Source organism: Penicillium bovifimosum (genome assembly GCF_028826915.1).
Source record: "Penicillium bovifimosum strain IBT 22155 chromosome Unknown utg000004l_segment0_segment0, whole genome shotgun sequence".
Taxonomy (NCBI): domain Eukaryota; kingdom Fungi; phylum Ascomycota; class Eurotiomycetes; order Eurotiales; family Aspergillaceae; genus Penicillium; species Penicillium bovifimosum.
In genome coordinates, this window is record NW_026622713.1 from 1,000,420 (window position 1) to 1,024,261 (window position 23,842).

The 23,842-nt window shown below is 50.1% G+C and overlaps 12 protein-coding genes across 12 annotated transcripts; 4 read left to right on the forward strand and 8 right to left on the reverse strand.

Moving 5' to 3' along the window:
- Positions 1-235: 235 nt before the first annotated feature.
- On the reverse strand, positions 236-4,108 carry N7515_004662 (putative cell wall biogenesis protein Mhp1; the record flags this gene model as incomplete). Its single annotated transcript, XM_056665406.1, has 2 exons — positions 236-3,954; positions 4,057-4,108. 2 exons carry the CDS (start codon positions 4,106-4,108, stop codon positions 236-238), a joined length of 3,771 nt encoding a protein of 1,256 aa, XP_056522356.1.
- Positions 4,109-5,162: 1,054 nt separating this feature from the next.
- On the reverse strand, positions 5,163-6,569 carry N7515_004663 (uncharacterized protein; the record flags this gene model as incomplete). The annotated part of the gene is made up of 3 exons (XM_056665407.1): positions 5,163-5,617; positions 5,673-5,727; positions 5,784-6,569. The coding sequence occupies 3 exons, from the start codon at positions 6,567-6,569 to the stop codon at positions 5,163-5,165; spliced, it is 1,296 nt and encodes a 431-aa protein (XP_056522357.1).
- Positions 6,570-7,127: 558 nt separating this feature from the next.
- On the reverse strand, positions 7,128-8,005 carry N7515_004664 (kinetochore subunit FTA4 family protein; the record flags this gene model as incomplete). Its single annotated transcript, XM_056665408.1, has 4 exons — positions 7,128-7,437; positions 7,500-7,562; positions 7,616-7,784; positions 7,840-8,005. The coding sequence occupies 4 exons, from the start codon at positions 8,003-8,005 to the stop codon at positions 7,128-7,130; spliced, it is 708 nt and encodes a 235-aa protein (XP_056522358.1).
- Positions 8,006-8,489: 484 nt separating this feature from the next.
- Positions 8,490-9,321, forward strand: N7515_004665 (HAD family hydrolase; the record flags this gene model as incomplete). The annotated part of the gene is made up of 2 exons (XM_056665409.1): positions 8,490-8,543; positions 8,596-9,321. The coding sequence occupies 2 exons, from the start codon at positions 8,490-8,492 to the stop codon at positions 9,319-9,321; spliced, it is 780 nt and encodes a 259-aa protein (XP_056522359.1).
- A 281-nt stretch (positions 9,322-9,602) lies between these two features.
- On the forward strand, positions 9,603-10,705 carry N7515_004666 (60S ribosomal protein uL18; the record flags this gene model as incomplete). The annotated part of the gene is made up of 3 exons (XM_056665410.1): positions 9,603-9,605; positions 9,752-9,789; positions 9,844-10,705. 3 exons carry the CDS (start codon positions 9,603-9,605, stop codon positions 10,703-10,705), a joined length of 903 nt encoding a protein of 300 aa, XP_056522360.1.
- Positions 10,706-11,403: 698 nt separating this feature from the next.
- N7515_004667 (uncharacterized protein) lies at positions 11,404-12,075 on the forward strand (the record flags this gene model as incomplete). The annotated part of the gene is made up of 2 exons (XM_056665411.1): positions 11,404-11,867; positions 11,928-12,075. 2 exons carry the CDS (start codon positions 11,404-11,406, stop codon positions 12,073-12,075), a joined length of 612 nt encoding a protein of 203 aa, XP_056522361.1.
- Positions 12,076-12,662: 587 nt separating this feature from the next.
- On the forward strand, positions 12,663-13,415 carry N7515_004668 (histidine phosphatase family protein; the record flags this gene model as incomplete). The annotated part of the gene is made up of 1 exon (XM_056665412.1): positions 12,663-13,415. One exon carries the CDS (start codon positions 12,663-12,665, stop codon positions 13,413-13,415), a length of 753 nt encoding a protein of 250 aa, XP_056522362.1.
- A 59-nt stretch (positions 13,416-13,474) lies between these two features.
- On the reverse strand, positions 13,475-13,973 carry N7515_004669 (L-rhamnose mutarotase; the record flags this gene model as incomplete). Its single annotated transcript, XM_056665413.1, has 3 exons — positions 13,475-13,558; positions 13,619-13,755; positions 13,838-13,973. The coding sequence occupies 3 exons, from the start codon at positions 13,971-13,973 to the stop codon at positions 13,475-13,477; spliced, it is 357 nt and encodes a 118-aa protein (XP_056522363.1).
- A 722-nt stretch (positions 13,974-14,695) lies between these two features.
- Positions 14,696-15,803, reverse strand: N7515_004670 (SET domain-containing protein; the record flags this gene model as incomplete). The annotated part of the gene is made up of 2 exons (XM_056665414.1): positions 14,696-15,628; positions 15,696-15,803. 2 exons carry the CDS (start codon positions 15,801-15,803, stop codon positions 14,696-14,698), a joined length of 1,041 nt encoding a protein of 346 aa, XP_056522364.1.
- A 57-nt stretch (positions 15,804-15,860) lies between these two features.
- On the reverse strand, positions 15,861-16,317 carry N7515_004671 (uncharacterized protein; the record flags this gene model as incomplete). Its single annotated transcript, XM_056665415.1, has 2 exons — positions 15,861-15,995; positions 16,072-16,317. The coding sequence occupies 2 exons, from the start codon at positions 16,315-16,317 to the stop codon at positions 15,861-15,863; spliced, it is 381 nt and encodes a 126-aa protein (XP_056522365.1).
- Positions 16,318-16,681: 364 nt separating this feature from the next.
- On the reverse strand, positions 16,682-18,432 carry N7515_004672 (MFS transporter; the record flags this gene model as incomplete). The annotated part of the gene is made up of 5 exons (XM_056665416.1): positions 16,682-16,863; positions 16,922-17,727; positions 17,780-18,055; positions 18,109-18,188; positions 18,259-18,432. The coding sequence occupies 5 exons, from the start codon at positions 18,430-18,432 to the stop codon at positions 16,682-16,684; spliced, it is 1,518 nt and encodes a 505-aa protein (XP_056522366.1).
- Positions 18,433-19,566: 1,134 nt separating this feature from the next.
- niiA (nitrite reductase niiA) lies at positions 19,567-23,259 on the reverse strand (the record flags this gene model as incomplete). The annotated part of the gene is made up of 9 exons (XM_056665417.1): positions 19,567-20,560; positions 20,613-20,770; positions 20,823-21,295; positions 21,350-21,552; positions 21,605-22,126; positions 22,177-22,259; positions 22,319-22,858; positions 22,925-23,072; positions 23,126-23,259. Coding segments are annotated over 9 exons (3,255 nt in total), but the record flags the coding sequence as incomplete, so codon positions are not given.
- Between the last annotated feature and the right edge of the window lie 583 nt (positions 23,260-23,842).

The window sequence follows — 23,842 nt, forward strand, 5'->3', positions numbered from 1 at the left end:
ACGCTTGGTACGATTACGTTTCAACGCAAAGTTTGATGAAATACATATTTCATATGAAATACGTATCCACTTGACTATATCCCACATAGCAGCGTATGTACAAAAGGCCGGGTGAAGATAATACGTAAAGGCAGAGACGTGGGGAGTATATACACGTATAGAGAGTGGGAGCTCCACAATAAATGAATGAGGAGCCGAGACCAAGCCAATAAATTATGAACCAGCAGAGGAACGATTAGGAGGACTTGCTCTCTGATACTCCAGACTCAGAGCAGCTCTTAGGTTCCGGAATGTCTCTAGGACGGATGCCACTGTTGATCTGAGCTGCAATTTGGGATTGCTTGAAACGCTCGAATGCTTCAGCGTCTTGTTGCTGAGCAGCAAACAGTTCATCCACAGTGGTTCCAAGATGATTGTAAGCCATGTCACTGTCAAAGTCATCGAATTGAGACAGACACTGCTCTTCGTGGAGACGATCGAGCTTTTGCCGGAGAGCGGCAATGTGCGAGTTATTGTCTTCGATGTCGAAGTTTTCATCGCCATCACCAGGAACGAGAGACGGGTTGAGGATTTCGCGGCGGAGGTTCTGGCCGAGGCGGTGGATGTGTCCTTCCTGGGAAGTCATGGCGCGAGAGTGAAGAGAAGTCATGGAGCTCGTGCGTGAGTGGCGGACCGCGTACTGGTCGGTGTCTTCTTCGTCAACGCCAGTATCGTCAAGCTGAGTGCTGTTCAGATTACCGCCAGCAGTGATCGAGCCGGCTCCATCGTCATCACCTGAGTGTTGGGAGATGGTATCAGGAAGCGGAGCAGCGGGGGCCGCCTGGGGAATAATACGGGTCTCTGGATACTCGTCCTCAAAGCGTTGAATCATCCTGTGCAATGTAATGTCCAAGAATTGCAAGCGGCGGTAATTCGCGTCATTGCCAGCACGATCTTCGCGAATGAGAGCCGACTGGATCCGAGCTCGGATATTGCGGGCGGACTCGAGCAAATTCTTCGACATATCGCGCGGCCGCTTGGTAGCAACCGCTCGAGACTTGCGGCGCCGGGGTGTAGTGGTACCGCTAGCTGGCGCAGAGTGCTCCCCAAGGGCATCGAGACCTTGGTGGTCCAGGTTCTTGAGACAAACGCCCAATGCTTTGACGACGCCTGTACCCCCAATAACGTAATCTGCGTCTGGAGCAGTATCATCTTCGTCGTCACAAGGCTCATCGGAGGGAATAGCGTTTCCGACGATATGTTGCAGAATTTCTGGCACGGGCACATCCACGAGAGAGCCAGTGGAGCCAGAAAGCTCTTCCGCAATGGCGCCGCCTTCAAGGTTCCGCAGTGAGTAGGCCACAATCTGCGATGCAAGAGCTTTGACAACTTCGTTATTTTCTGCACTGGGAACGTCGATGTCAACTGCGATGATTGTACGGGAAACACGAACGGCTGCCATCATGGACGCATAAACAGCACATGCTTCTTCTTGGGCTTCCGGGTCAGTAGTAGACGCTAGACTGACAATCTGTTCATTCTCCAGAATGTTCAGATGGCACAAGCTAGGGCACTCCGGTAACACTTCGGCAAGGCCAATGACATGGTCTGGTGACAGGTTGACGTCAGCAAGATGGACGCGCTTCAAGGAAGTCATTTTTGGCAGGAAGCGACGGAAAGCCCCAAGTGCATTAGAATGCGTTGAGAATAGTTCGCGATTATGAGAGAAATCGATGAATCGGAGGTTGTGGATTTGGGCTAGCGATTGGAGCAACGTAGTGATCACAGATGATGTCAAACCGCAATCCGCTAGACTCAGCGCATAGAGCGGCGTTTCAGGTTCAATCGCGGCAGTGACAAGATCGAGGTCGTCCTTGATAACGTTCCCGCCCAGGTCTAGACCTTCACACTGGCCGGCTTTGAAGTACTCGACCACATGTTCCAGACCCTCTCTCGTCAACCCATTGCTCGCAAAGCCAAGTCTTCGCAGACCCATCTTAGTGGCCGCCTGGCAGATTTGCTTTACAGCATCGACCGAAGGGTAGCACTCGCTCATGAGAAGTTCCTCAAGGTGATCGCCACCAAAGCGCTCTGCCAAGGCACTGGCAAACACGGCGCTCACATCAGCCGTAGCCGTCTGGTTTGGGCCCGCTGTCCCGGAGCCATCGATCGCAACTTGTCCCTGAGGGAAGGGAATCCCCGACAGATCGATAGCTTTCAAGGACTTTGATAGGTGCACAAAAAGGCTGATATAGCGCCATCCCTCTCGTCCGATCTTCGGATTGTTCTTCAGAGAAAGTTTTTCTACAACGCCATACCGTTCGTGATCAGTAGAGCCTGGAGCTTCCGGTCTTCGCGATCGTTTTCGTCGATAGCGCATCTGCTCTATCGTCTTGGTGGAAAGCAAAGCTGCAAGGATGGCTCGCACAGATGCGTCCGTCAGTGAACAATTCTCAAGGAGAAGCTTGCGGACGGGAACGACAGCGAGCCAGTCGCTGAATGTTGCCAGATCCTGGGAGGTCATGGGGAAGTTGCTAAGATCCAAAGCTGCGACTGTACCGGGTGACTCAGCGAGCGTCGATGAAGGCTTGGAGATTTCATCAACTACTCTCTTGAGAACGGGAGTCTCACGGAGCTGGCAGCAACGGCGGTAGATGCGCACTGGATCAGTTGTCGGGTGACCTTGCGTTTTGGACCGAGAGCCGCCTAATGCTGGTGCCGGTGCTGGACCTCGCGTATACTCTTCATCATGCTCTGGGTCGAGTTGTAATGGCACTGTACCATTTGCCACAGCTTGTCTTCGTTTTCTCTCTTTCCGTTCTTTTCGCTCTGCTTCAGACCTTTTCTTCTTCTCCTGTTTTCTTGTCGGATCAGTCCCTTCTGCACTAGGCGCGGGAATAGTTGAGGGGTTATTATTGATAGCGTCCTTTGGCGGAGAGCTAGGCTGTGCCTTCGCATCTACCGCGGTCTGCGCGCTAACGGGAATAGGAGGAAAGGCAACAGCAGGGGCAGGAGAAGGCGCGGCATCGGAGGTGACAGCAGGAGAAGCAGGAGGAGTGGCGGCAGCAACCGCAGGAACGTCGGTAGGGGCAGGCACCGGAGCTGGAGCAGGCGCAGAGCCATCCTTCCCAGCCAATGTAGCTTGAGGATCCTTCAAAGCTCCAGCTTCATCTTGTTCTTTCGATTTGAGGTCCGCCTTCTTCGACTTGTGATTTGACTCAGACAGAGGCTGCCTTAGTTGATTCGTTGGGGGAGCTTCCTCGTCATCATCCCGATGAGAGATCCCCGCAATCTCAACATCCACACAAAATGCCACACGGTTCAGCTTAGCCTGGTTCAAATCCGCAATCTTGCATCGATGCCGATTTTGATCGATGTTCATCACGCGACGTGGACAGACCGTGCCATTGGGGTGCAACTTGGGTAGACCACCGGAATTACTAGAGAACTTGCGCAGCGCATTGTGGAGGAACGACGGTCCTTTAGGTGATGTCGAAGTAAAAGAATTGGAATCATCCTTCTTCTCTTCTTCTTTGTCCTTCGGGGAGTAAGCGGCGCCAAATGGGTTGTGCGCATCGAGGGGCGAGGTTGTTGTTTTAGGACTCGCGGGACCAGACTTCAGACTGGATTGCGATGGTGGAGTGCTTCCGGACGAGAATTTCGAGCTCAAGCTTGAGATCCACGAGTTCCGTCGTCCGATAGGTTTTGGGTCGGTCTTCCGCGAAGAAGGGGATGGTGTAGATGGCTTTTGGTCCTCAGTTTTCTCCGCTATTATAGGTTTCGCTTGTACTGGAGCTGGATCGTTCTTGGGGGGCTGGTTCGGGTTCACTTCAGAGGTGTGGGGTGGCGGTGTTGGGCGTGCCGGGTTGCTGCTAGAGCGGGATCTCCGGTGCGATTTGGGTTGTGAAGGCACTGGTTCTGCATCGGTGGCAGGCTTATCGACCGCGGATACTGACTTCGTGCGAGACAAATGGTCTGAGAAGAGAGTCAGCGGCTGTCCCGACTCCCGGGTTCTGGGGTTGTTGGAACCCGGGTTGCAGAGGTACTAGTCGTGCTAGCATATAAAGTGGGACTCACCTTTCTGTGAGTGATGAAGCCAGCTCACATCCACAGTCTGAACACCTTCCATTTTGAAGTCTGAAGGCCGCAAGCTAGATTCAAAGACAAGATGAATTCTCCGGTCGTCGAGGGGTCGCCAGCGGTGGTGGCGTGGTCCTAAGGTGTACAATGACAGGATAGGACTAGATCGAATGGCGCATAATTGGCTGGTCCCCCACTTTTCCGATGGTCGCAAAAAGCGGCGATTTCCAAGCAGCAGTCAGGTGGACAAGGTGGACAAGGTGGACAAGATAAATGACAGACACTAGACGCTCGTAACAAATAAAGGAGAGTCTGTGGACGTGCCGTTGTAAATGCCGGATGATCTGCGACCGAGAGCTCTCTGAATGGGTCTTAGTGCAGCGTTACAGGGGCTGACAACGCGGGGTTGTCGCTTGTGTAATCAGGGAATGCATAATGGAATATAGTAAGAGGAATTTCTTCGTAACCGGGGATTAAGAGAAGAAGTGTGGGGGTAAAGGAAGAGAGACTCTGGAAGCCTCCGGATGCATTAGTAGATGTAAGCATGCCCAGGCGCGGAATTACGGTGACATAATCACTTAGATCGACCTTAAAATTTGGGGTGGATGAAGCTGGAGACCTTTGCAGGATTTGAAACATACGCAGTCAAAACACAGTCAAAACAACTAATGGAAATTAATTTCAAGAGGCGGGAGGAAAGGATTGGAAATCGAGGCATAGCCAGGCTGATCATCTCTCGACGGGAGGATGTTCGGCTCCCCAGTGGCGGAAGTTGAATACGCAATGCAGTACTCCGTACATAGTAGTACAAGGCACCTCTACAGCTGAATATCAGATGAATAGGATTGTTTACTTTCATGAATAATAATTCCATTTCCATTATTTTTCGCAGGATTCATACCTCCTGTCAACCTGGAAAAGTCAATTGAGACGGGTATTCGCAATAACAAGAAACACCCCAACGCCCTGGGAAAAAGAAAAGTGCCGAGTAAAGAACAAGCAAACGCCTTGGAGGATATGCAATGAGAAAAGAATGGTCGTCACGGCGTCAAGCGGACCTCGGGGAACTGGGGTCATTCCGCAGCATTTCCGCCGGCCCCTATTTACTCCAGACCGGGGATATTCTTGAGATATTCCCAGCCATACTCTTCCTCGGGTTTCTCGGCTTCCATGCCCAGCGCAAAGCGGTACGCGCGAACCTCATTCTGTAGACCGCAGATGACACGGGTAGGGACGTCATCTTCTTCGCACTTGAGACGATGGGCAGTGCGGATGATCTCTGCGCATTTCATGGTTTGTGCGTGCCAGTAGTCCCGATCAAGTCGACTTTCCAGATGGGCGTCGCGCTCAGCCTGCAGGAGATTGTTGTAATGTCTCTTCTGGGCGAGATAATGGACGTTGTTGTTCTGGCAGTAGTGGCGGATTTGCTCAACCATGACACCCACTCCACTCTCGAAATCCCGGATCATCTGCAGGTTCTCCTCGCGATGGCGCTTGTGTTCAGCACTTTGAAGCTTTTCCTTGGCAAGAGCACGTTCGAGTTCGGCAATACGGGCAGCTGTTCTAGATGTTAGCGAACAGAACTGAGTCGATTGTCTTTGGGGTCAACATACTCAGATTCTCGGTCTGCTGGCCATTCGTACTAGAACTTTCGGCGATTCCGTTCTTCTGATTGAGTGTCAGCCAAATACCGAATGTAATACCTTCCAGCTCAATTCACATACCGCAATCTCCTCCGCATTTGCGACGATGTTCTTGGCCACATCGCGGTTGTGCTTCAAGACATCACTCAGTTCCCCCACCATCTCGTAAAGGTGATGCAAGTCCATCTGGTGACCCGCGTTCATCGGATGTCCCGCGCTCATGGCACCCATGCCACCGCCGTTGATCTGAGCAATGACCGAAGAGTGGGAGGGGGCGGGAGACTGGGCTGGAGACGGGGGTTGACGGGGAGGCATGTTGGGCACGTTCATCTGCCCCATGGAGCTCTCCACGTAGCCCGAGTAGTTACCGGTACCGTTGCTAACCATGTTGGCGGAGTTGGTGTTCATGGAGACGTCGGCGTCAGCGAAAGCGCGGTTCAGTTCGTCGAGTTGAGGGTCGTCAGGAGTGAAGGATTGTGGAGTGCCGTTATCCTCGTCAAACCAGGAAGCGTGGTTTTCAACGCCTAGGACCTCCGATTGAAACTTCTCAAGGTCACGGCGAGTAACGTGCGTGGAGCGACGGCGATGCCCCCGCGTGAAGGCCTTGGAAGGGGAGGTGGAAGTATCGTCCGCGATGGTGGCGGATACAGTCGAGCCAATGACAGTAACGACACTATCGCTCGAATCCGAATCAATAGCAGTGTCGTGTGCAGAGCTCTGATTAGAATCACGGGCCTCTAAGGGACAGTAGACAATCGTGTTGTGCTGGGGTTGCACGCTAGTCCCATGCTGGTCTAGCGTGGAAATTCCACGTGACTCTGAAGACGAAGATGCACGTGACGGACTTATCCCGACTAGCTCTTTCATCTTGTCGAGGGGATATACTGTGGTAGTTGGTATAGCAAATGAGGATTATGGGATCACGAGAACCGACAAAGAATTGGCCTTGAGGAGTCAGTTTCCCAGCATGTCGGTTGGGGCGAAGCCTATTTCTTTCCCGACCGCCGGAGCGAGGGTGTAAGTGTAATAGATCAATGACGGTCGCTATTTCGAAATAAATTGGGCCCTCGCCCGTTCCTAAATGGTCAATTACCCCGGACGCCATCAATTGTCCGTGCCATTCTTATACTATGCTGCACTTGCAATTGGTACGGACCTGCCATTCTTGTATCCGTCGGACCGCGGAAGCTCTGTGGGTGTAAATAGGAGAATGGTGGAAGGTTCATATGACGCATATCATATCTGCAGGGAAGGAAGTCACTGTATCCTGGACAACGGGCGTTGCATCCAAGCTTACACAAGAGAGCCTACCATGGTCCATACATATAAGACTCCTTAAGGCACTATGTAAATTTCATCGTGTCATGTCGGCGCTTGCAAAGAACTCCGTTGTATGCATGTGGGTACGGGGGTATTTCAGTTTCATCAAGGCATATTCAGCAAGGCTTCCAATCGCTGGTCGGAGCCTGGGAGGGAGTATTCGTGGGTTTCGGGGCCACCGCTGCTTGTTTTCTGTTGTGCAATCCGGCCTCCAACTCGAGCGACTAGCATGCGCATTTTCTCCAATTCTCGAACAAGCTCTCCATCCTTCGTGATTAGATTTGGTTGTATATCCTTTTGCGGATTTTCAAATGGCTCAAGTAAGCGCCGGAGTTGCTGCAACTGATCAAGTCGTCGTTGCCTTGACTGCCGTTGATTGTCGAGATTTGTGAGACGTTCACGGAGCTGTCGGTATCTGTGCAACCGGTGTGAGGCAGGTGAATTCCTGAACGCAGACAAATTCATATGTGGACTGACCTTGCATGCTCCTCGTCAGTTGCTTCCTGGTATTCCAAGTCGACAGGCAGCTTCGTGATGTTCCTAAGCCATGTAAGCAGCCTTGCCAAACCTTGTACAAGGTGGTTCAATCTTACATCTGCCTTGAAAGATCTGTGGTCTTCTCGATACCTCGGGAGAACGCATCTCGACTGCGTGCTTCTTGGCTGACAGACGACAAGTACAAGTTGGCAATCTGTTGGGCAACATGGTGTATCGCTTGGGAGGAATAAACGACCCGATTGTGTTGCTTAGCAGCAGCGTTTACTAAGGGAATGTAAGTGTCTTTGACATTGCCTCAATTTGTGATCGGAGCTCTGACATTTGTGTAGAACATCTTCAATGACCTTATCACTCAGATCATCCTCAGTGGTTTCAGCAGCATAATTTCGCCAGTCTTCCGTTAAATTGAGACTTTCAGAGAAGATGCGGACTTGGCTCCAAATAAAGGCTGATTTCAACTCAGAGATAGTTCGAGAAGAATCCATCTTGGACACACTCCAGATGTTAGAGAAGTACCATTGTTGTGTCTGTTCAAAGTCCCGCGTGATCTTCTCCAAGCGCGACCTTATCGATAAAGCACCACGTGATTATCCCGCAGTTATCTATCTTGCGAGATGGCCAGTGACCGTTTGAGTGTCAAACAAGTTGAAACACCCATGAGACAGCAGGAAGATTTCAGAATAGCTAATCCAGATAGGAATACAGTTCTCGACTGAAATCATAGGAATTTGATATCGAATTCTTTGGTGGAGAGTGTATCCTCGGTCTAAAGTTCTGCAATCGTATACCCGTTACATACCTCGGCAATCTGGCCGTCCCCGAAGTTTAGGTCACCTTCAAAGCGACCCAATTCCTCACCACTTGACGTCCTTCTTAACCTCTTCATTGTTCATTGTACAAGTCTGTTCTCACTGCTTTATACTTCGCAGTCACTGCTACTACTGTTAGCAACCTAACTGTTGTCTAAAGATGGCAGAGATCAAGCGGCCAGTTGGCCTTCTGTTTGACATTGGAGGAGTGTGTGTAAGTTACCACTTGGCCCAACAATGCCTTAACTACGCTGACCAATGTGCAGGTTGTTTCACCGTTTCAAGCCATTCTTGACTACGAGCTCGCACAAAACATTCCACCTGGATGGGTCAACTTCAGTATCTCGCGAACAGCGCCGAACGGTAGCTGGCACCAGCTCGAGCGAGGCCACATCAAGATGGACGCCGACTTCTTCGCAGGGTTCAATGCGGACCTAAGAAATCCCGATCTCTGGAAAGAATTTCATCAACAACTCCAGAAAAAACAAGGCATCAGTGGCGCGCCCATCCCTCCACTACCAAACGTGGATGCAGAATGGCTTTTCTGGGAGATGATGCGGATATCGCGCACGCCAGACCGATATATGTACCCCGCTCTGAAGAAGTTGAGAGAGTCGGGGCAGTTCCTTATGGGCGCTCTATCCAACACTGTTATATTCCCCGACGGGCACGAATATAACAATGTGTCTGACGTTAAGAAGCAATTCGACTTCTTCATCTCATCGGCACACACGGGCCTCCGCAAGCCTGATCCGAAAATCTACCAAGTTGCATTACAGGAAATGGACACTCTAGCCAAGAACCGGGGACTGGGTGGTGTCAACCCTGATGATATCGTGTTTTTCGATGACATTGGTGAGAACTTGAAGGGAGCAAAGAAAGCCGGCATGCGCACGGTCAAAGTTGTTCTTGGAAAGACTGAAGATGCGGTGAGAGAGCTGGAAAAGATTACTGGTCTCCAGCTGTTCGAGGACGGCAAAGCGCGGTTGTGAGGCGATATAGAAGTTAGTAAATTAGGGAGAAGATTGGTATTTCCAACTAGAGAACATTGAAGATAAAGAGAAAGTTTTCCTTAATTTTCTCGATTTTCCCCAAATTGTTGTTCTTTTTTCTGTTGGCATAGTACAAAATTTGATGTTCCGACTCGTCGCCGACCTCACTTTTTGGAGGGGGATGAAGCCACGCGCTAAGCGAATCCCGCACAAAGTCGACCCACGAAATTTCTCACTTCTTCTTTCTCGTCCATCCGCATCGCCCTCGACACCCCGTCAAAATGGTGAGTTCGATCGCTGATGGCTGAAAAGCCATTATGCATTCCTTTCTATATTTTTGTTCTCCGATTCCTATCGGAACCGGGTCCCTGCAAGTTGCTTCGGTGTAATTTCTGAAGCGTTAATTGCTGACTCGCGATTTTGTTCTTAGCCTTTCACCAAGAACCCCAAGAACAATGCCTACTTCAGGTGAGTTATATCGTCTCCGTTATTTCAGAGTCACTAGTTGCTGACTTTGCACAGTCGCTTCCAGACTAAGTACCGCCGTCGCCGCGAGGGTAAGACCGACTACTATGCTCGCAAGCGCCTGATCACCCAGGCCAAGAACAAGTACAACGCCCCCAAGTACCGCATGGTCGTTCGCTTCACCAACCGCGACATCGTTACCCAGATCGTCTACTCTGAGGTCTCCGGTGACAAGGTTCTTGCCGCTGCCTACGCTCACGAGCTCCCCAAGTACGGTATCGACCAGGGTCTGACCAACTGGGCTGCCGCCTACGCCACTGGTCTGCTCCTTGCCCGCCGTGTCCTTAAGAAGCTCAACCTGGACGAGCAGTTCAAGGGTGTCGAGGAGGCCACCGGTGAGCACTCTCTCACCGAGGCCATCGAGACCGAGGATGGCGAGCGCCGTCCCTTCAAGGCCTTCCTCGATGTTGGTCTTGTCCGCACCTCCACCGGTAACCGTGTCTTCGCTGCCATGAAGGGTGCCTCCGACGGTGGTATCTTCATCCCCCACTCCGAGCGCCGTTTCCCCGGTTACGACATCGAGTCCGAGGAGCTCGACGCCGAGACCCTGAAGAACTACATCCACGGTGGTCACGTCTCCGAGTACATGGAGACCCTCGCCGATGAGGATGAGGAGCGCTACAAGTCCCAGTTCGTCAAGTACATCGAGAACGAGATCGATGCCGGTGACCTCGAGGAGATCTACTCCGATGCCCACAAGGCCATCCGTGAGGATCCCTTCAAGGCCGATGAGAATGCTGGTCCCAAGAAGACCAAGGAGGAGTGGAAGGCCGAGTCCAAGAAGTACAAGGTCGCCAAGCTCTCCCACGCCGAGCGCAAGGCCCGCGTCGAGGAGAAGATCCGCAAGCTCGCTGCTTAAGCGTATCGCTTCCTATCTTAAAAAGTTTCTCCAAAGCTTCAATCGAGGGAATGGCTACTGCCGGCGTTTAATATTTTTTTTCCCTGTGATGTAGTTGATGGATCATGGCACATACCACTTTGATTTTATTGGAAAGGGGTTCTTTCCTGGGAGCAATTAGTTCGGTGTTCATTCAAGGCAATTTCTTTACTCTGTTCTAACTGCTCCCTGTCAATGTCCATCAGTCTTGTTCCCTCATTTGCCTCGCATCTACGTATAGGTGGGATTGTAAAGCCCGTAGTATCTAGTCTTCTATGTAGTCTATCATACCCAGCTTATGTCTGCGTGAATCATGCCATTGGGCTTGTACACATGGAGCTAGTCTGAATCATAAAATTAGATCGCCCTGCACAAGCCCCAAGACTAGTACTAGTTTGTGACTGTGCTTTGTGGTCTCAACCCCACGGACACTGCATTGCCAGCGCAGCACTGGGTGGCTGTCAAAACCAGCAAGGATAAGGAAAAAAAGAAAGAAAAAGAAAGAAAAGGAAGGCTTGATATTTCATTGTTTATCATAAAGAAGTCCCCGCTTTAAATAGAAATTCCTCCCCTGAAAACATGAAAGGAAGAATCCATTCATCCGTCCTCGATATATACCCACACATAACCTCCATCGACTCGAACCTTAATCCCTCTACGTCACATCACCCCCATCCACCATGAAAAGATACCAACAACACACCCACGCAAGCTGGCACCGCGCCTACGGCGATACAGTCGAGTGTCCTTGGTGCCCAGAAGGCGCTCACCGGCCCGAAACCCCTCTCCGACCCCAGAGCCAAACCCACCGCAAGAACACCAGCTCGCGCACCGAGTCCAGGAGCACACATAGGACAAACGCTACCGCGACGCCGGTCGGGCATCGCAACGAGCAGGGATCGCGTTTTGAGCACCGGGCTGGAAAAGACTCGAAAGCTGGAACAACCCCGATCGAGTCAAGGACGCCGGATAGGACTCGGGCGGGTGGTGATGGAGGCACACCGGGACAGGAGAGTGTTGATGAGAACTATGATATGCGGCACTTGGGACGCACTGCTGGGCAGGATGGATTGAATAGTGCTCATGCGTCACGCCCGCCGCTGCCTGAGGCGTGGACAAGGGAGAGTGAGGAACCGGAGCATGGGTGAGCATATCCTTTTGTTTGATTAGGTTACGACTGTTCTATGCTGACAAGGGTTGATAGCTCCATGGCATGGAGCGGATCGAGTGCGGAAACAGGACACACTGGGCTAGATACGCCTGGCGATATTCAAGTACCTGGTGACGACAAGATTGGCTCGTCGGAGTTGAATGTGAGGGAGCTGGAGGAATCGCAGGAACGAGCGGATTAACGTGCATTAGAGAGATGATGGATGATTCATGTCTCAACCCAGATACCAGGGCCCTCGGGCCTTTACAGCACACATCTTTATTGTACATATTCTACCAATCCAATATGACCGATATCATTCCCACAGGTTGTGGAGTCGAACTACCAGCCACTCCTGTCCGCGGGTTGTCGATGTCATCAACAGAACTGGGATATAGAATGATAGAATCATAGAGAGCCAAGTCTCATGAGAAGATCTCTACGGACTCGGTGTTTCGAAGGGAAGCCACTGGCACCAATCTAAGGCATCAAATATTACCCAGAACGGCTAGCGCGCAATCACCGGCAAATCGTCGCCAAATTGTTTCAGCATTTTCCGTTCATTCTTTGTTTAAAACAAGGCCGCGATGTTAGTTTTAAAGTCACCATCCAATGCGCTACCTGGTTCTTTCTCAATCACTCTGCCTTTCAGATAGCGGACATCAAAGCAAGATTTCCTCCCACTGCTTTAATCTTGCGAGCCTCTTAAAAAGTTATACCGCAATGCAGCTTTATCTGATACGTCATGGGGAGACAGTACACAATGTTGCGAGAGTCCTGTAGGAGCCCATGTTCCTAGAGCGAGTCGCGATCTTCAAACTTGCGCTAACTACTCGTGATAGAGCAGGCAGCACCGATTCAGCCCTGACCAACCATGGAATGGCTCAGATCAATTGTCTTGCGCAACATTTCGCCTCTAGTCCAACTAAATTCACAGCGGTCTTCAGCTCAAACTTGAGCCGAGCAAGAATAACTGCCGAAGGCATTTGTCGTGCACAGGTTTCACCAAAGGACGAAGTACCCTTGAAACCGGTACTGTCGCCGTATCTCAGAGAGAAAGATTTCGGATCGATGGAATGCCGCATCTGGAAAGCGGCTCCTCCAACGCCATTGCCTCCAGACTGGATTGTTCCCGAGTCCAGAATCTCGATGCGAAACAGGGCTAAACTGTTTTTCGACGAATACCTCCTCCCGCTGCTGATGCGTGACCCAGATGGCCAACACAAGATCGCAGTCGTTGCCCACGGCCTGATCCTCCAGGAGTTATGGTCTCATCTCATTGAGCTTTTTGTTCCAGCGGATTCCGAGCTTATTATTCCTTATCGAAGACCTATGTGGTCCAATACCGGTTACATGACGGTCCTAATTACCCCCAAACCGACAGAAAATATACCGCCACCTGTTCCCATGCCGGGTTTCGCATTGGTAGTTGCGGGTGTTGATAACAAGAAACATCTTGTCGGTCTCCGCCGCACTGGGGGTGGGCTTGCGAGCGTTGCCCATGATAGGAAACAAAAGAAAATAGATCAATTCTTTCGATAGTCGACCGCCTTGCAATCCGTGGCTATGTACAAACACAACGTTCTCTAAAATGGCGCAATCTAATCGGTGTGGAATACTTCCTCTAGAGGCTTCCACCACCCTGGGCCCTCAGCACTGCTCACAGCGCCAGGAATGGGGCTCTCCTATACTCCGGGTCAATGTCTTGATCTCCATCACTTGTGTCTATGTTGAATTGCACATACCTGCATCCCATCAGTCATGGCCCACCACTCTCTCATTCTTGGGAGTGCAGCCATTTTGTCCATATCAGCGTCGATATCTGTACCTGTATATTTGAAAGTAGCGAACAGGGTTCGGTCGTTATCGAAGAAGATGGAGTCTATGCAGAGATCACCATGTCAGCTGTCTGAAACACCCGGGCGCACTTCCACTCTCTTGCTCTACTGGACCTCCACACTTACAATCTATGATGTTGCACTCCTTGATCTTGTCGAGAATTTCAGGCCAGACATTGGCATGGCACTCTTTGTATGCGGCGATAGCGGAGGGCTTGAGGTGGACGATCTGGGCGAAGCGGCGGGGTTGAGGTTGAGCCATTGTGAGGAATAACGAGTTGTTTATGTATGTTGTTCTAGGTAGGTCAATAATTGAGCTTCACCTATTGAACGTAAATTGAAACCGTCAGACCAGAGGCAGAGGGAGCAAAGAGGTTGAGCGCTTGCGCACAAGCAGTCAAATAGGAGATGTGTCGGAGTGTGATATTCAACTAAGGCTAACCTCGGGGTATTTCACTACCGAGCTGGCCAACCCACCTACCAAGCTGACCACCCCCAATGGAAACCCATGGTAAAGGCGATAGTTAGTTATTTCCTACATTAGGTTATGGGTATCTCAACAATCATGAGTTTATTCTGTCTCCTAGGTTGTTTCACGATATGCCATTGATAAGAATAATTAGCCTTCTGACCTCTGTATCAATTTCAAAGTGGATATTAATAGAAAGGCGATAATGTGGAATTGCACATACCTGCATCCATCAGGGTGATACCTACGAAAGATTACCATTCCATGACCCGAGATATATCTACCTATATGTAGCGCAGACAGGGAGTCTTGATTTTCCTCATACTCCCCGGCGATTATGCTAGTTATGACCTAAAAGATGCTATGCTACAGAAATAAGTCCGTATAGACCACCGTTGTTGAGTTACGGTGTTGCGAAGTCTGAAAAAAGAGGGCCATGGATCGCGTTCAATTCGAGGCGTCGTTAAGGTACAAAGACAACGTCAGTATATGACTCAACGCCAGCATATGACCAGTTACTCTTTTTCCAGAGCCTTGTCGACAAGACCCTCAAGCTTGCTCCACTCAAAGGCGAGAATAGGTCTATTCTCGGTGAGATCAAAACCGTTGGCCTTGTACGCATCATGATGAACAGCAAGATGGAGTTCAACAACCCTCCTGAAAGTTGGCACAGTGGGGCTCATCGACTCAACGCCGATGATATTAGCCAGTATTTCCCACATGATGAGGGAGAAGTTGATATCCCAGTCACGCACCCGGACAGGGTCTTTAGGATCCGATAGGGTGCTCTCCACATGCTCTGAAAACTTCCTTATTATTTCAGCCAAGGTCCATATATGCAGCAGCCGGATGGGATCAGTCCTCTCGTACATCTGAGGATCGATCCGCACAACCCGGATAGCAGCGTGAATGAATGCCAGGTATAATCTGTTACCTTCCCGTGCGTGGACGATAAGGTCGTCACGCAAAGAGGGATATGGCTGCCGGGTGAGAGGCCATACACCAGTCGCGCGGAGTCTGCGCATGGCGGCTTCTAATTTTTGGATTCTGTCTGCTGGGTTGGTGCCGGGTGCAAGGGTAATCCGCCTGAGTTCTAGGGCTTCCTGACTTGCTGTAATGATGGTTGCCTTGTCACTCGGCGGGGACAAAAATCGATCCTCGAGAGTGTCAACTCCCTGGATGCACTTTCGGCAGTGACAGTCAAAGAAGTAGAGTTCTTTCAGTTCTTTGCGTCGGACGTAACGTGGCGTTGTGGCGTCGATGTAGGAGATGAAAATTTGCTGGCCCTTTTTGATTGGCCGGGTGGCCTTCACATAGAGTTCCTGGGTGTCAAACCCGATAGCGGAGTTGTAATCGCAGCTGTGGTTGATCAAACTCGCATATGGATGCAGATAGAGACCGATGCGGTCATAAAAGGGAGTTTGCAGCTTGAGGCAGTTGACATCAATCTATATCCGCAAATTAGATGAATATCAAGTGAAGGGTAGAGTAGAATGAGAGACAGGAAAACATTACCTCGCCAGCAAAATTCATAACCGTCCCTCCTGTCAACTGAGTCCCCGAGTGCTCTCTGACGGTACTTGTTGCCTGCGCAAGCCGCTCAAACCGGCCAGCCCCAAACATCTCGTGGAGGTGATTCTCCAGGTCCTCAACGATCTTGAGTGTCTTTACTTCTTGCGATCAATGCGCAGCACTATAGCAGTAGAAGTCGGACATGGGTGGGAAGCACCTCTGGCTCGATTTTCCTGAAGATGGGACATTCAAGAGAATGCGCAAACTTGAATGCGCAAACTTCCAGTCTTTCGATTGACACTCCTGATAAATCAAATGATCAGATTCTGGGAATGAACATAGACAGTTTAGATAGGGCTTACCTATTGCAATATCTCACGACACGGCATCCTGTACATCTCTTTACCGCGCCCTCCCTTATCTCCCTCTCCGGTGAAAAGCAGCAGGAACAATGATCTTCCAATCTCGGTGAGTCTAGAACTGCCGCGAATGGTGTTTTGATGTGGAGCACATCTTGGCCGGGCTCAATGTCAGTCGTTGCAAAAAGGCCATCATAGCCAAAGTCAGCAGCGGGCTGTGAGACCGTCTTGGTTGTCACTGAAGGCAGTGATGTTGTTGATGTCATTTTGGGTTATAGTCCTTCGACATATCAACAGTTGAAGATGTGATGGTGATTCGAGGTCTCAGTTTAAACCTTAGGGTGGAGTCCTGGGCGGTGAACCTACATAACTTGGTTAGGTGTGTCATGTGATCCCACATGAGCCAGCCAATCATGTTCGGTCTGAGCATGCTGAGGACTGAGGTACTGTACGGAGTAAGACTCATCAGTTGTTTACCTATCTCAACAACCATGTATTTATGTATATAGTGGGATGATAGGTCAAAGAGTTTACGTGGTATGAATATTGTCAATTGAATTATTGAAATGAAGTCTACATAAGTTGGAATGTCGCTACTCGCTTCGTAAAATTGTATAAATCCCCCAAACTTCATGAACCAATCTGATTCTTAGGAATTGGCCGAATCCAAGCAACAGCCAAATTGGCCACCAAAGACACAACCCCAATGATCCACATCGATCGTCCATAGCTCGACCCATTATACCGGAAGATGATAGCAAAGACAATTCCTCCAAGATTTCCAAACCCACCAACAATGCCCGAAACAACACCTTAACCACACGGTTAGCTCTCGATACATGACCACAGGGGAAACACGAAACCACATACCATTAGCAAAAGGATGCACATGAGGCACAACGGCAAAGTTAGCCCCATTCGAAGCCTCAAGAAAGAATGCCAATCCAGCAACAAGCCCAAACATCCCAGCCTCCGTCATTGGGTTCGCGAATCCTATCGCAAGCTGGAAGGCACCCATCGCAACACCCAAAAAGGTAATCAAAAGCTTCTTCGACCACACATTACCAGTAGCCCTATAAAGCAAATCCCCAAAGAGGCCACCCGCAGGCCGAAAAACAACGTTCAGTAACCCGAACATAGCAGCCCACTGTCCCGTCTGTGTTTGGCCCATATGCGGAAAATTCTTCGCATAGTAAGATCCCAGAATGGAGTTGATTGCCAGCTCCGAGCCAAATGAGCAGGCGTAGGGAATTGCTACGGACATTGTGGAGAGGCTTAGTGCGACGTTTAGTGCTTCGCGACGGGAGGGTGCGAGGACGGTTTCTGGGAAGATATCGATTTGGCTTGTTGCGTCTTTGTCGAGGATTTGGGGCGTTTGTGCGCCTTTCTTTTCGAGGTCGAGGGCTGTGTTGTTGTGTGGGGTTGTTATTCCGCTGGAGAACGTTCCTGTGTTTAGGTCGATGATGGCGCCGTCTGAAGGAGGGACGGCGGTGGCTTCTTTGGTCCAGAGGTGGCGTTCGGACCATTTACCTGTTGGAGTGTCTTCGCAGAGGAAGAGCATGCACAAGGCTGTCGCGGTGATGATTATGAAGGGGATTATGTAGGCGATGCGCCAGGCTTTGTGGGAGGGGAGATTGCGGTCGACGAGGGAGTCGTAGATTGCTGGCATGAGGAAGCTGGCTTATGTGTTAGTCATTGTATAAAGTCGGGGTTTGGGATTATACATACTATGTGATTCCTCCGCCTGCATTACCCCAGCCTCCGGCGAGGGAATTGGCGGTGCCGACTATCTTTTTGTCAAAGAATCCGGTGCACCAGACTTGGCAGGGAACGAAAGTTCCACCTAGAATTCCGACGAAGAATCGTAGAGCTATTAGGCCATTTGGGCCGGTGACTAGACCGGCCATTGCTGTAGGGATGGCTCCGCATAGGAGAAGGCCCACGAAGACTAAGCGGGGACCATAGCGGTCGCAGAGTGGTCCTGCGATAAATCGGACCAGTAGCCTGCAGCTGTTAGGGATGCTGATATGTATTCGGTCTCATGTTTTGTGACTTACGTTGCGAGGAGTGCGATGATGTTGGAGTTGGCGACATCTTCTTGTGTCATGTTCAGATCTTGTTTGATCGTTACTGTCAACTGGAGAGATTTTATACCTTAGTGAGCTGTGTTGTGCATGGTTCGTGACGTTAATTGAATGTAAACTTACCAGCGGTGGAAAGGCATACCATGATAGGAATGCAACCATGAAGCCGAGCCATGAGAAGAAGAATACTCGTCCGTATTGATCGAATGGGTTTAAAACGGGGATTGATTTGGCTTTGCGGTTACTGGGGTTAATTTCTGGTGAGAGGAACAGCGTCTTAACGAAGTTCAATGCCATCTTGCTGGGCTCGTATAGTTGAGCAATGGGATGGAGGTGCGCTCCGAGCCGATATTGTGACGTATATGACTTCGTTGGCTCGACACCATGGACTTGTTGTTGACCAGGATAGGGCAAGATATAATAATAGTCTACAGGGAATTAATGCAGGATCGGAGGTAAATATCGTGGGCTATATAGACGTATTTGATCTTCCATTCACTGAGGCATCTATCTCAGATACCTTTCATGACACAATCAGTCCCAGCTACAAACACCCAGGAAGTTTGTCTCACGTAACAAAGATCACCGCTTCCTCGAACCCTAAACGGGCTTGTTCCTACCCAAGATGTTCCTGAAACTTCCGCGGAGTTTCGCATGTCAATGGAGAGAGCGATAAGAAGCATATCTACTATCAGGACCCATAAAAGTCCCATATACAGCAGTGCCAAGTTGGGGAAGCCACAGGCTGATCGTATAGATTGAGTTATTCAGTGCACCTCCGCGGAGTTTGCGATAGTGGCTTGAATTGAGGTGAATGCCGGTCTAAATGAGTCTGGGGGTGGGTGCTTGGAGTGAACTTCTTGATAAACGTGAGACTTTTCATTGGACGAACCCAACTTAAATCTACGGCGATAGGGGCTGAAGATTGAGCGCTGTCGATCTGATCTCCGCGGAAATACTTAAACTTGACTTGGTACTTGACTGTTTCTTCGTCTGAATTTCCTTAGAGTTGTTCCGGTAAAGCTGGGTTGAATGGCTGGTATGGTGACAGTGAATCCAGATTGAATTAGGGCTACTCCCAACTTGGAATGACCAATCTAGAACGGTCTTCCAAAAAGATAAGAGGCAATACTCTGTTATAGCTGGCAGCTTCTGTCCGAGTGAACTTGTTGTGACTAGCTGGAGAGGAGCAGGGAAGTAAAAGGGAGCAAGTTAGGGCTTAGCTGGAGGCATCTAGAAAATGTACGAACTCCTCTAACACTGCTCAGATCCTACAATCCTGAATTGTAGACAGATAATTATTCAGAATGTAATAGATAATCTCAGCCTGCTCATTATCATAAGATTACTGTCATCCCATGCGCCATCCTGACAAGAAACCCCCAAACAATAATCCAGACTACATACTGCGTACACACATAGATGTAGTGACTACCAATCAATGGTCTTGGCTGGCTGCACTGTCCGCAAGAAACCATCTGCAACCTTCTTCCCCTTCATGCCCTTGAACTTCTTGTCCACTTTGTGGAAAGGATCTTCCGCCTCACCCTTCCGCACCTTCCACTTCTCCGTTCCCAAGATCGAATCCAACTCCTCAACCGGGGGAAGCTGAACATAAACCCATCCATCTTCCCTCTCCTCAACGGGAAACGTCGCAATATTCATACTATCATCATTCGAGCACCGTCCCGCCTGTTCACCATTGAGCTCAAAATTCCGTTTGTGATACGGACACGACACCCAGTACTTCCCAGCATCATCGTCACCAACGAGTCCATCGGAGAGAGCGAAAGCTCGCTTGTGCGGACACATCTGCTGCGTCGCGTAGAATTTACCCTTGATCTTGAAGATAGCAAGCTGGGTATCACCGCGCTTGACATTCGCCGATGACACCTGCGGGGGCTCGTCGGAGAAATGGTCTGCCCGGATGACAGGTTGCCAGGAGAGGCTTGACCACTGGTGGCCTTTGAAATCTTGTCGCTCGGTGGTATCCTTGGGCCAGTAGGTGGGTCGTTTCTGGGATCGCTCTTGGATGACTTCTACCGTCTCGAGGGTGTCGTTGGTGTTGGCGAATTGCTGAAACACTTTTCGACGCTTGGGATCTTTGATGGTTTCGGTCCATTCGCAGAAGTAGCTGTCAACAAGTTCGTGCATCTGCTTTTCCATGTCGGCGCAAATGCCGAGTTTGTCGTCGACGATCACTTCTTTGAGGTAGTGGATTCCGCCTGGTAGGTTCTCAATCCATCTGGCTGTGCGCTGCAGTTTGTCGGCTGTCCGGATATAGAAAATCAGATAGCGATCAATGATTGGCATCACCATCTCGGCGGGTACGTCTGTTACGAGGAGTTCGGCGTGTCTGGGTTTTGCACCCCCGTTGCCACCAACGAAGATGTTGTATCCCTTCTCCGTGGCAATGAGTCCGAAACTGATAGGCGTTAGTCTTAAGTCGCGAGCATTATTGGACGGGGCTTTCTCACTCTTTGTTTTGAGCCTCGGCACACTCTCGCACACAGCCAGACACTGCCCCTTTAAACTTGTGTGGGGCGCGAATGCTCTTGTACCGCTCTTCCAGGCGAATTGCCATGCCGACACTGTCACCGACACCAAAGCGACACCATGTGGTTCCAACGCAGCTCTGAAATGCAATGTAAACAAATGTTTCCTCAAAACATGATTGAGTGACATACCTTGATCGCTCGAAGAGCCTTTGCATAGGCATGTCCACTCTCCATACCCGCATCGACGAGTTCCGTCCAGATGTTCAAAAGGTCCTGCTTCTTCGCACCGAACATGTCGATGCGCTGGGCACCAGTGATCTTACAATAGAGACCGTATTTCTTTGCCACGGTTCCGATGGCAATGAGTTTATCGGCTGTGATCTCTCCACCCGGAACACGAGGCACCACCGAGAATGTGCCGTTTCTCTGGATATTGGCAAGGAACTTGTCGTTTGTGTCCTGCAAGTCATTGATGCCCTTGTCCATGACGTGTGGGTTATACAGACTAGACAGAATTGAGCCAATTGCGGGCTTGCACAGTTCGCAACCGAGGGAATCTGGGTTCTTTCCAACGGCTTTCATAATGTCGACGAAGCTTTTCAGTTGCTTGATAGCCACGACGTTGTATAGATCGGCTCGGGAATAGGGGATATGGGAGCACACTGAGAATGTTAGTGCGGTGAAAACTGGTTATAACGCAGATTGATATCACCTACAGTTGTTCGATACTTCCTGGCCCATCTCAAGCATTGTCTTGTTAAAAATTGATTGCACCAGAGGCATGCAGCCACCGCAGCCTGTTCCCGCCTTAGTGCATGACTTGACTTCGGCAATGCTCTTGCATGTGCCGCTCTTCACATTCTCGACCACGTCACCCTTGGTGACATTGTGGCATGAGCAGATCTGCGTGCTATCATCTCTGTGGCAATCAGTTAGCTCATATGTCTTGTAGCAGAAATGACGCCGCTTACAGATCATCTGCATTTTCCTCTCCGCCATTCTGGACACCAAGGATGAATTGACTCGGAGGAACCTCAAGTTCTTTCTGGAGCTTAACCATCTGGTTCAACTTCAGATAGTCCTTGGTATCGCCAATCATCATGCCTCCAAGCAAGAACTTGCCGTCCATGGTGAATAGATACTTCTTGTATACGCCACAAAACGGGTCTTTATACGTCAAGGCCTTGACAGGAGGTTCGTCCCGCAAGTTATCCCCAGATATCGGAACAGAGGCAGGCCGCTGACCAGGAAGGAACTTCGGTCCATCCCTGTCGGCAAAGAAGTCGCCGAAACTTGCAACTTCCACCCCGAGCAGCTTCAGCTTCGTGCTAAGATCTGGCCGCGTAAAACCTCTGGGTGTCTGGTCCGGGTGGGTGAGATTGAAAGCGAGCACATCGGCCATCTCAATTCCTGGAGCAATGATCCCAAACGTCTGGTTCTCCCAGCTTGCACATTCTCCGACAGCATAGATATCAGGGATTGAGGTTTGCAAACTGCACAGGTTAGATGATGAACTAATATGCACCCGAGTTCATGCACGAACCTCTCGTTTATAACAAATCCGCCTCGCTCACCACACTGGATTCCAATATCTCGTCCCAACTCATCGCGGGGTTGGACTCCGATCTAAATCCCCGATTAGGACAGCCACAAAGAGGACGGGAAAAGAGTGACGCAGCACATACTGCGAAGCAAATACAACAGCAATCAATCCTCTCCCCATCCTCGAACGTAATTCCAACCACATTATTTCCTTCATCGGTATGAACAATCTTCACTCGCTTCTCGTGAAGAACATCAAGTCCCAACTCCCGGATCTTGCTAGTGACTAACATCCCTGCATCTCCGTCTAGCTGTCGCGCCAGCACCCACTTATTCCGATCGATTAATTTCACATTCCCAAATTCCTCTAGGTCTGTCATTGCTTTCGCGGCTTCCAGACCTAGCAACCCGCCGCCGACTGTCACAGCATTTTCGCCTTTATGCTTAGCCGCGAAATCAATAAGACGTTCTAGATCGGCGATCGTTCGATATACGAACACGCCGTTGGCACCATGACCGGGCGTCTGTGTGGGGAGGGCTGCCTCGGAGCCTGTTGCGAGCACAAGGATATCATATGGTACTGTGGCGCCAATAGATGTTTGGACAGTCTTTGTAGAAGGGTTGATTGCCGTTACGCGAGTGTTGAGGTGGTGATCGAAGGCTCGTTCTTTGAAAGAGTTATACTGATGAAATAGACCCTAGTCAAGATCTGTCCAACAATCTGAGTTGGCTCAAGAAAATTAACTAACCCATTCTGTCGGATTGAGGTATAGATCCTCAATTTTGCGATGTTCAAAGTACGACGATAGTCCGACACGGTTGTAAGCTACGTGAGACTCTTCGCCGATGACAAGGATATCGTATTTCCGTTCTGTGTCTTGTTTGATAATCTTCTCACTGTCTGCTGTTAGCACTCAATTTCCCATTCCAATGTCCGCATATGCACATACATCAGCGAGATAGCCACCATCCCCAGACCGACGACTACAATCTTCTGTCGGTTCGAGGCACTTGGACTGCCGTCAATCGGCTCACCATGTCGTAGTCCATCCAGCACAGGCATGATGGGCACTGATGCAGCATGAACTAAGTAGAACGAGTAGGTATAGTATATAAACACTGACTACAGGAGAATGGATACGGCTATCGTCCTACTTTTACAAGGGCTGCTACCCTGCTACAACGGTGTCTATGACATTACACAGTGAGTCGTACGAATAAACAAGAGGCTAATCAGACCATCGACTCGGGTAAAACAGGAGAGAAGATTCTCTTCGGCAAGGGAAATTGTCCAGTTTGATCTCCGCGGAGATGCTGGTATGGGGATGTTGTGATTGGTCACCGTTTAGGGTTTCAGGGGCTATCTCTTATCTCGACGTGGAGATAAGATAAGGCTGATTGATTGGCTTGGCATTTCACTTCGGGGGTTGATGATTATGATTTCTGAAGTAGAACCGGATTTGATATTGGATATCCGCGGAGATGGAGGGTCATGGCGATGAAGCTGACGTTGAGGGTTACGGCGAGTCTGAGCCGTGCTGAGGTTTGTTCGGGGTATGTCGAAATAGCTTCCGTCGGTTACCTATATTTCGACACTTGTCAAGCAAAGTTATAGCGGCATTAAAGATCATAGCGGAAACCTATCAAGCTACAACTACAAGCCTTGC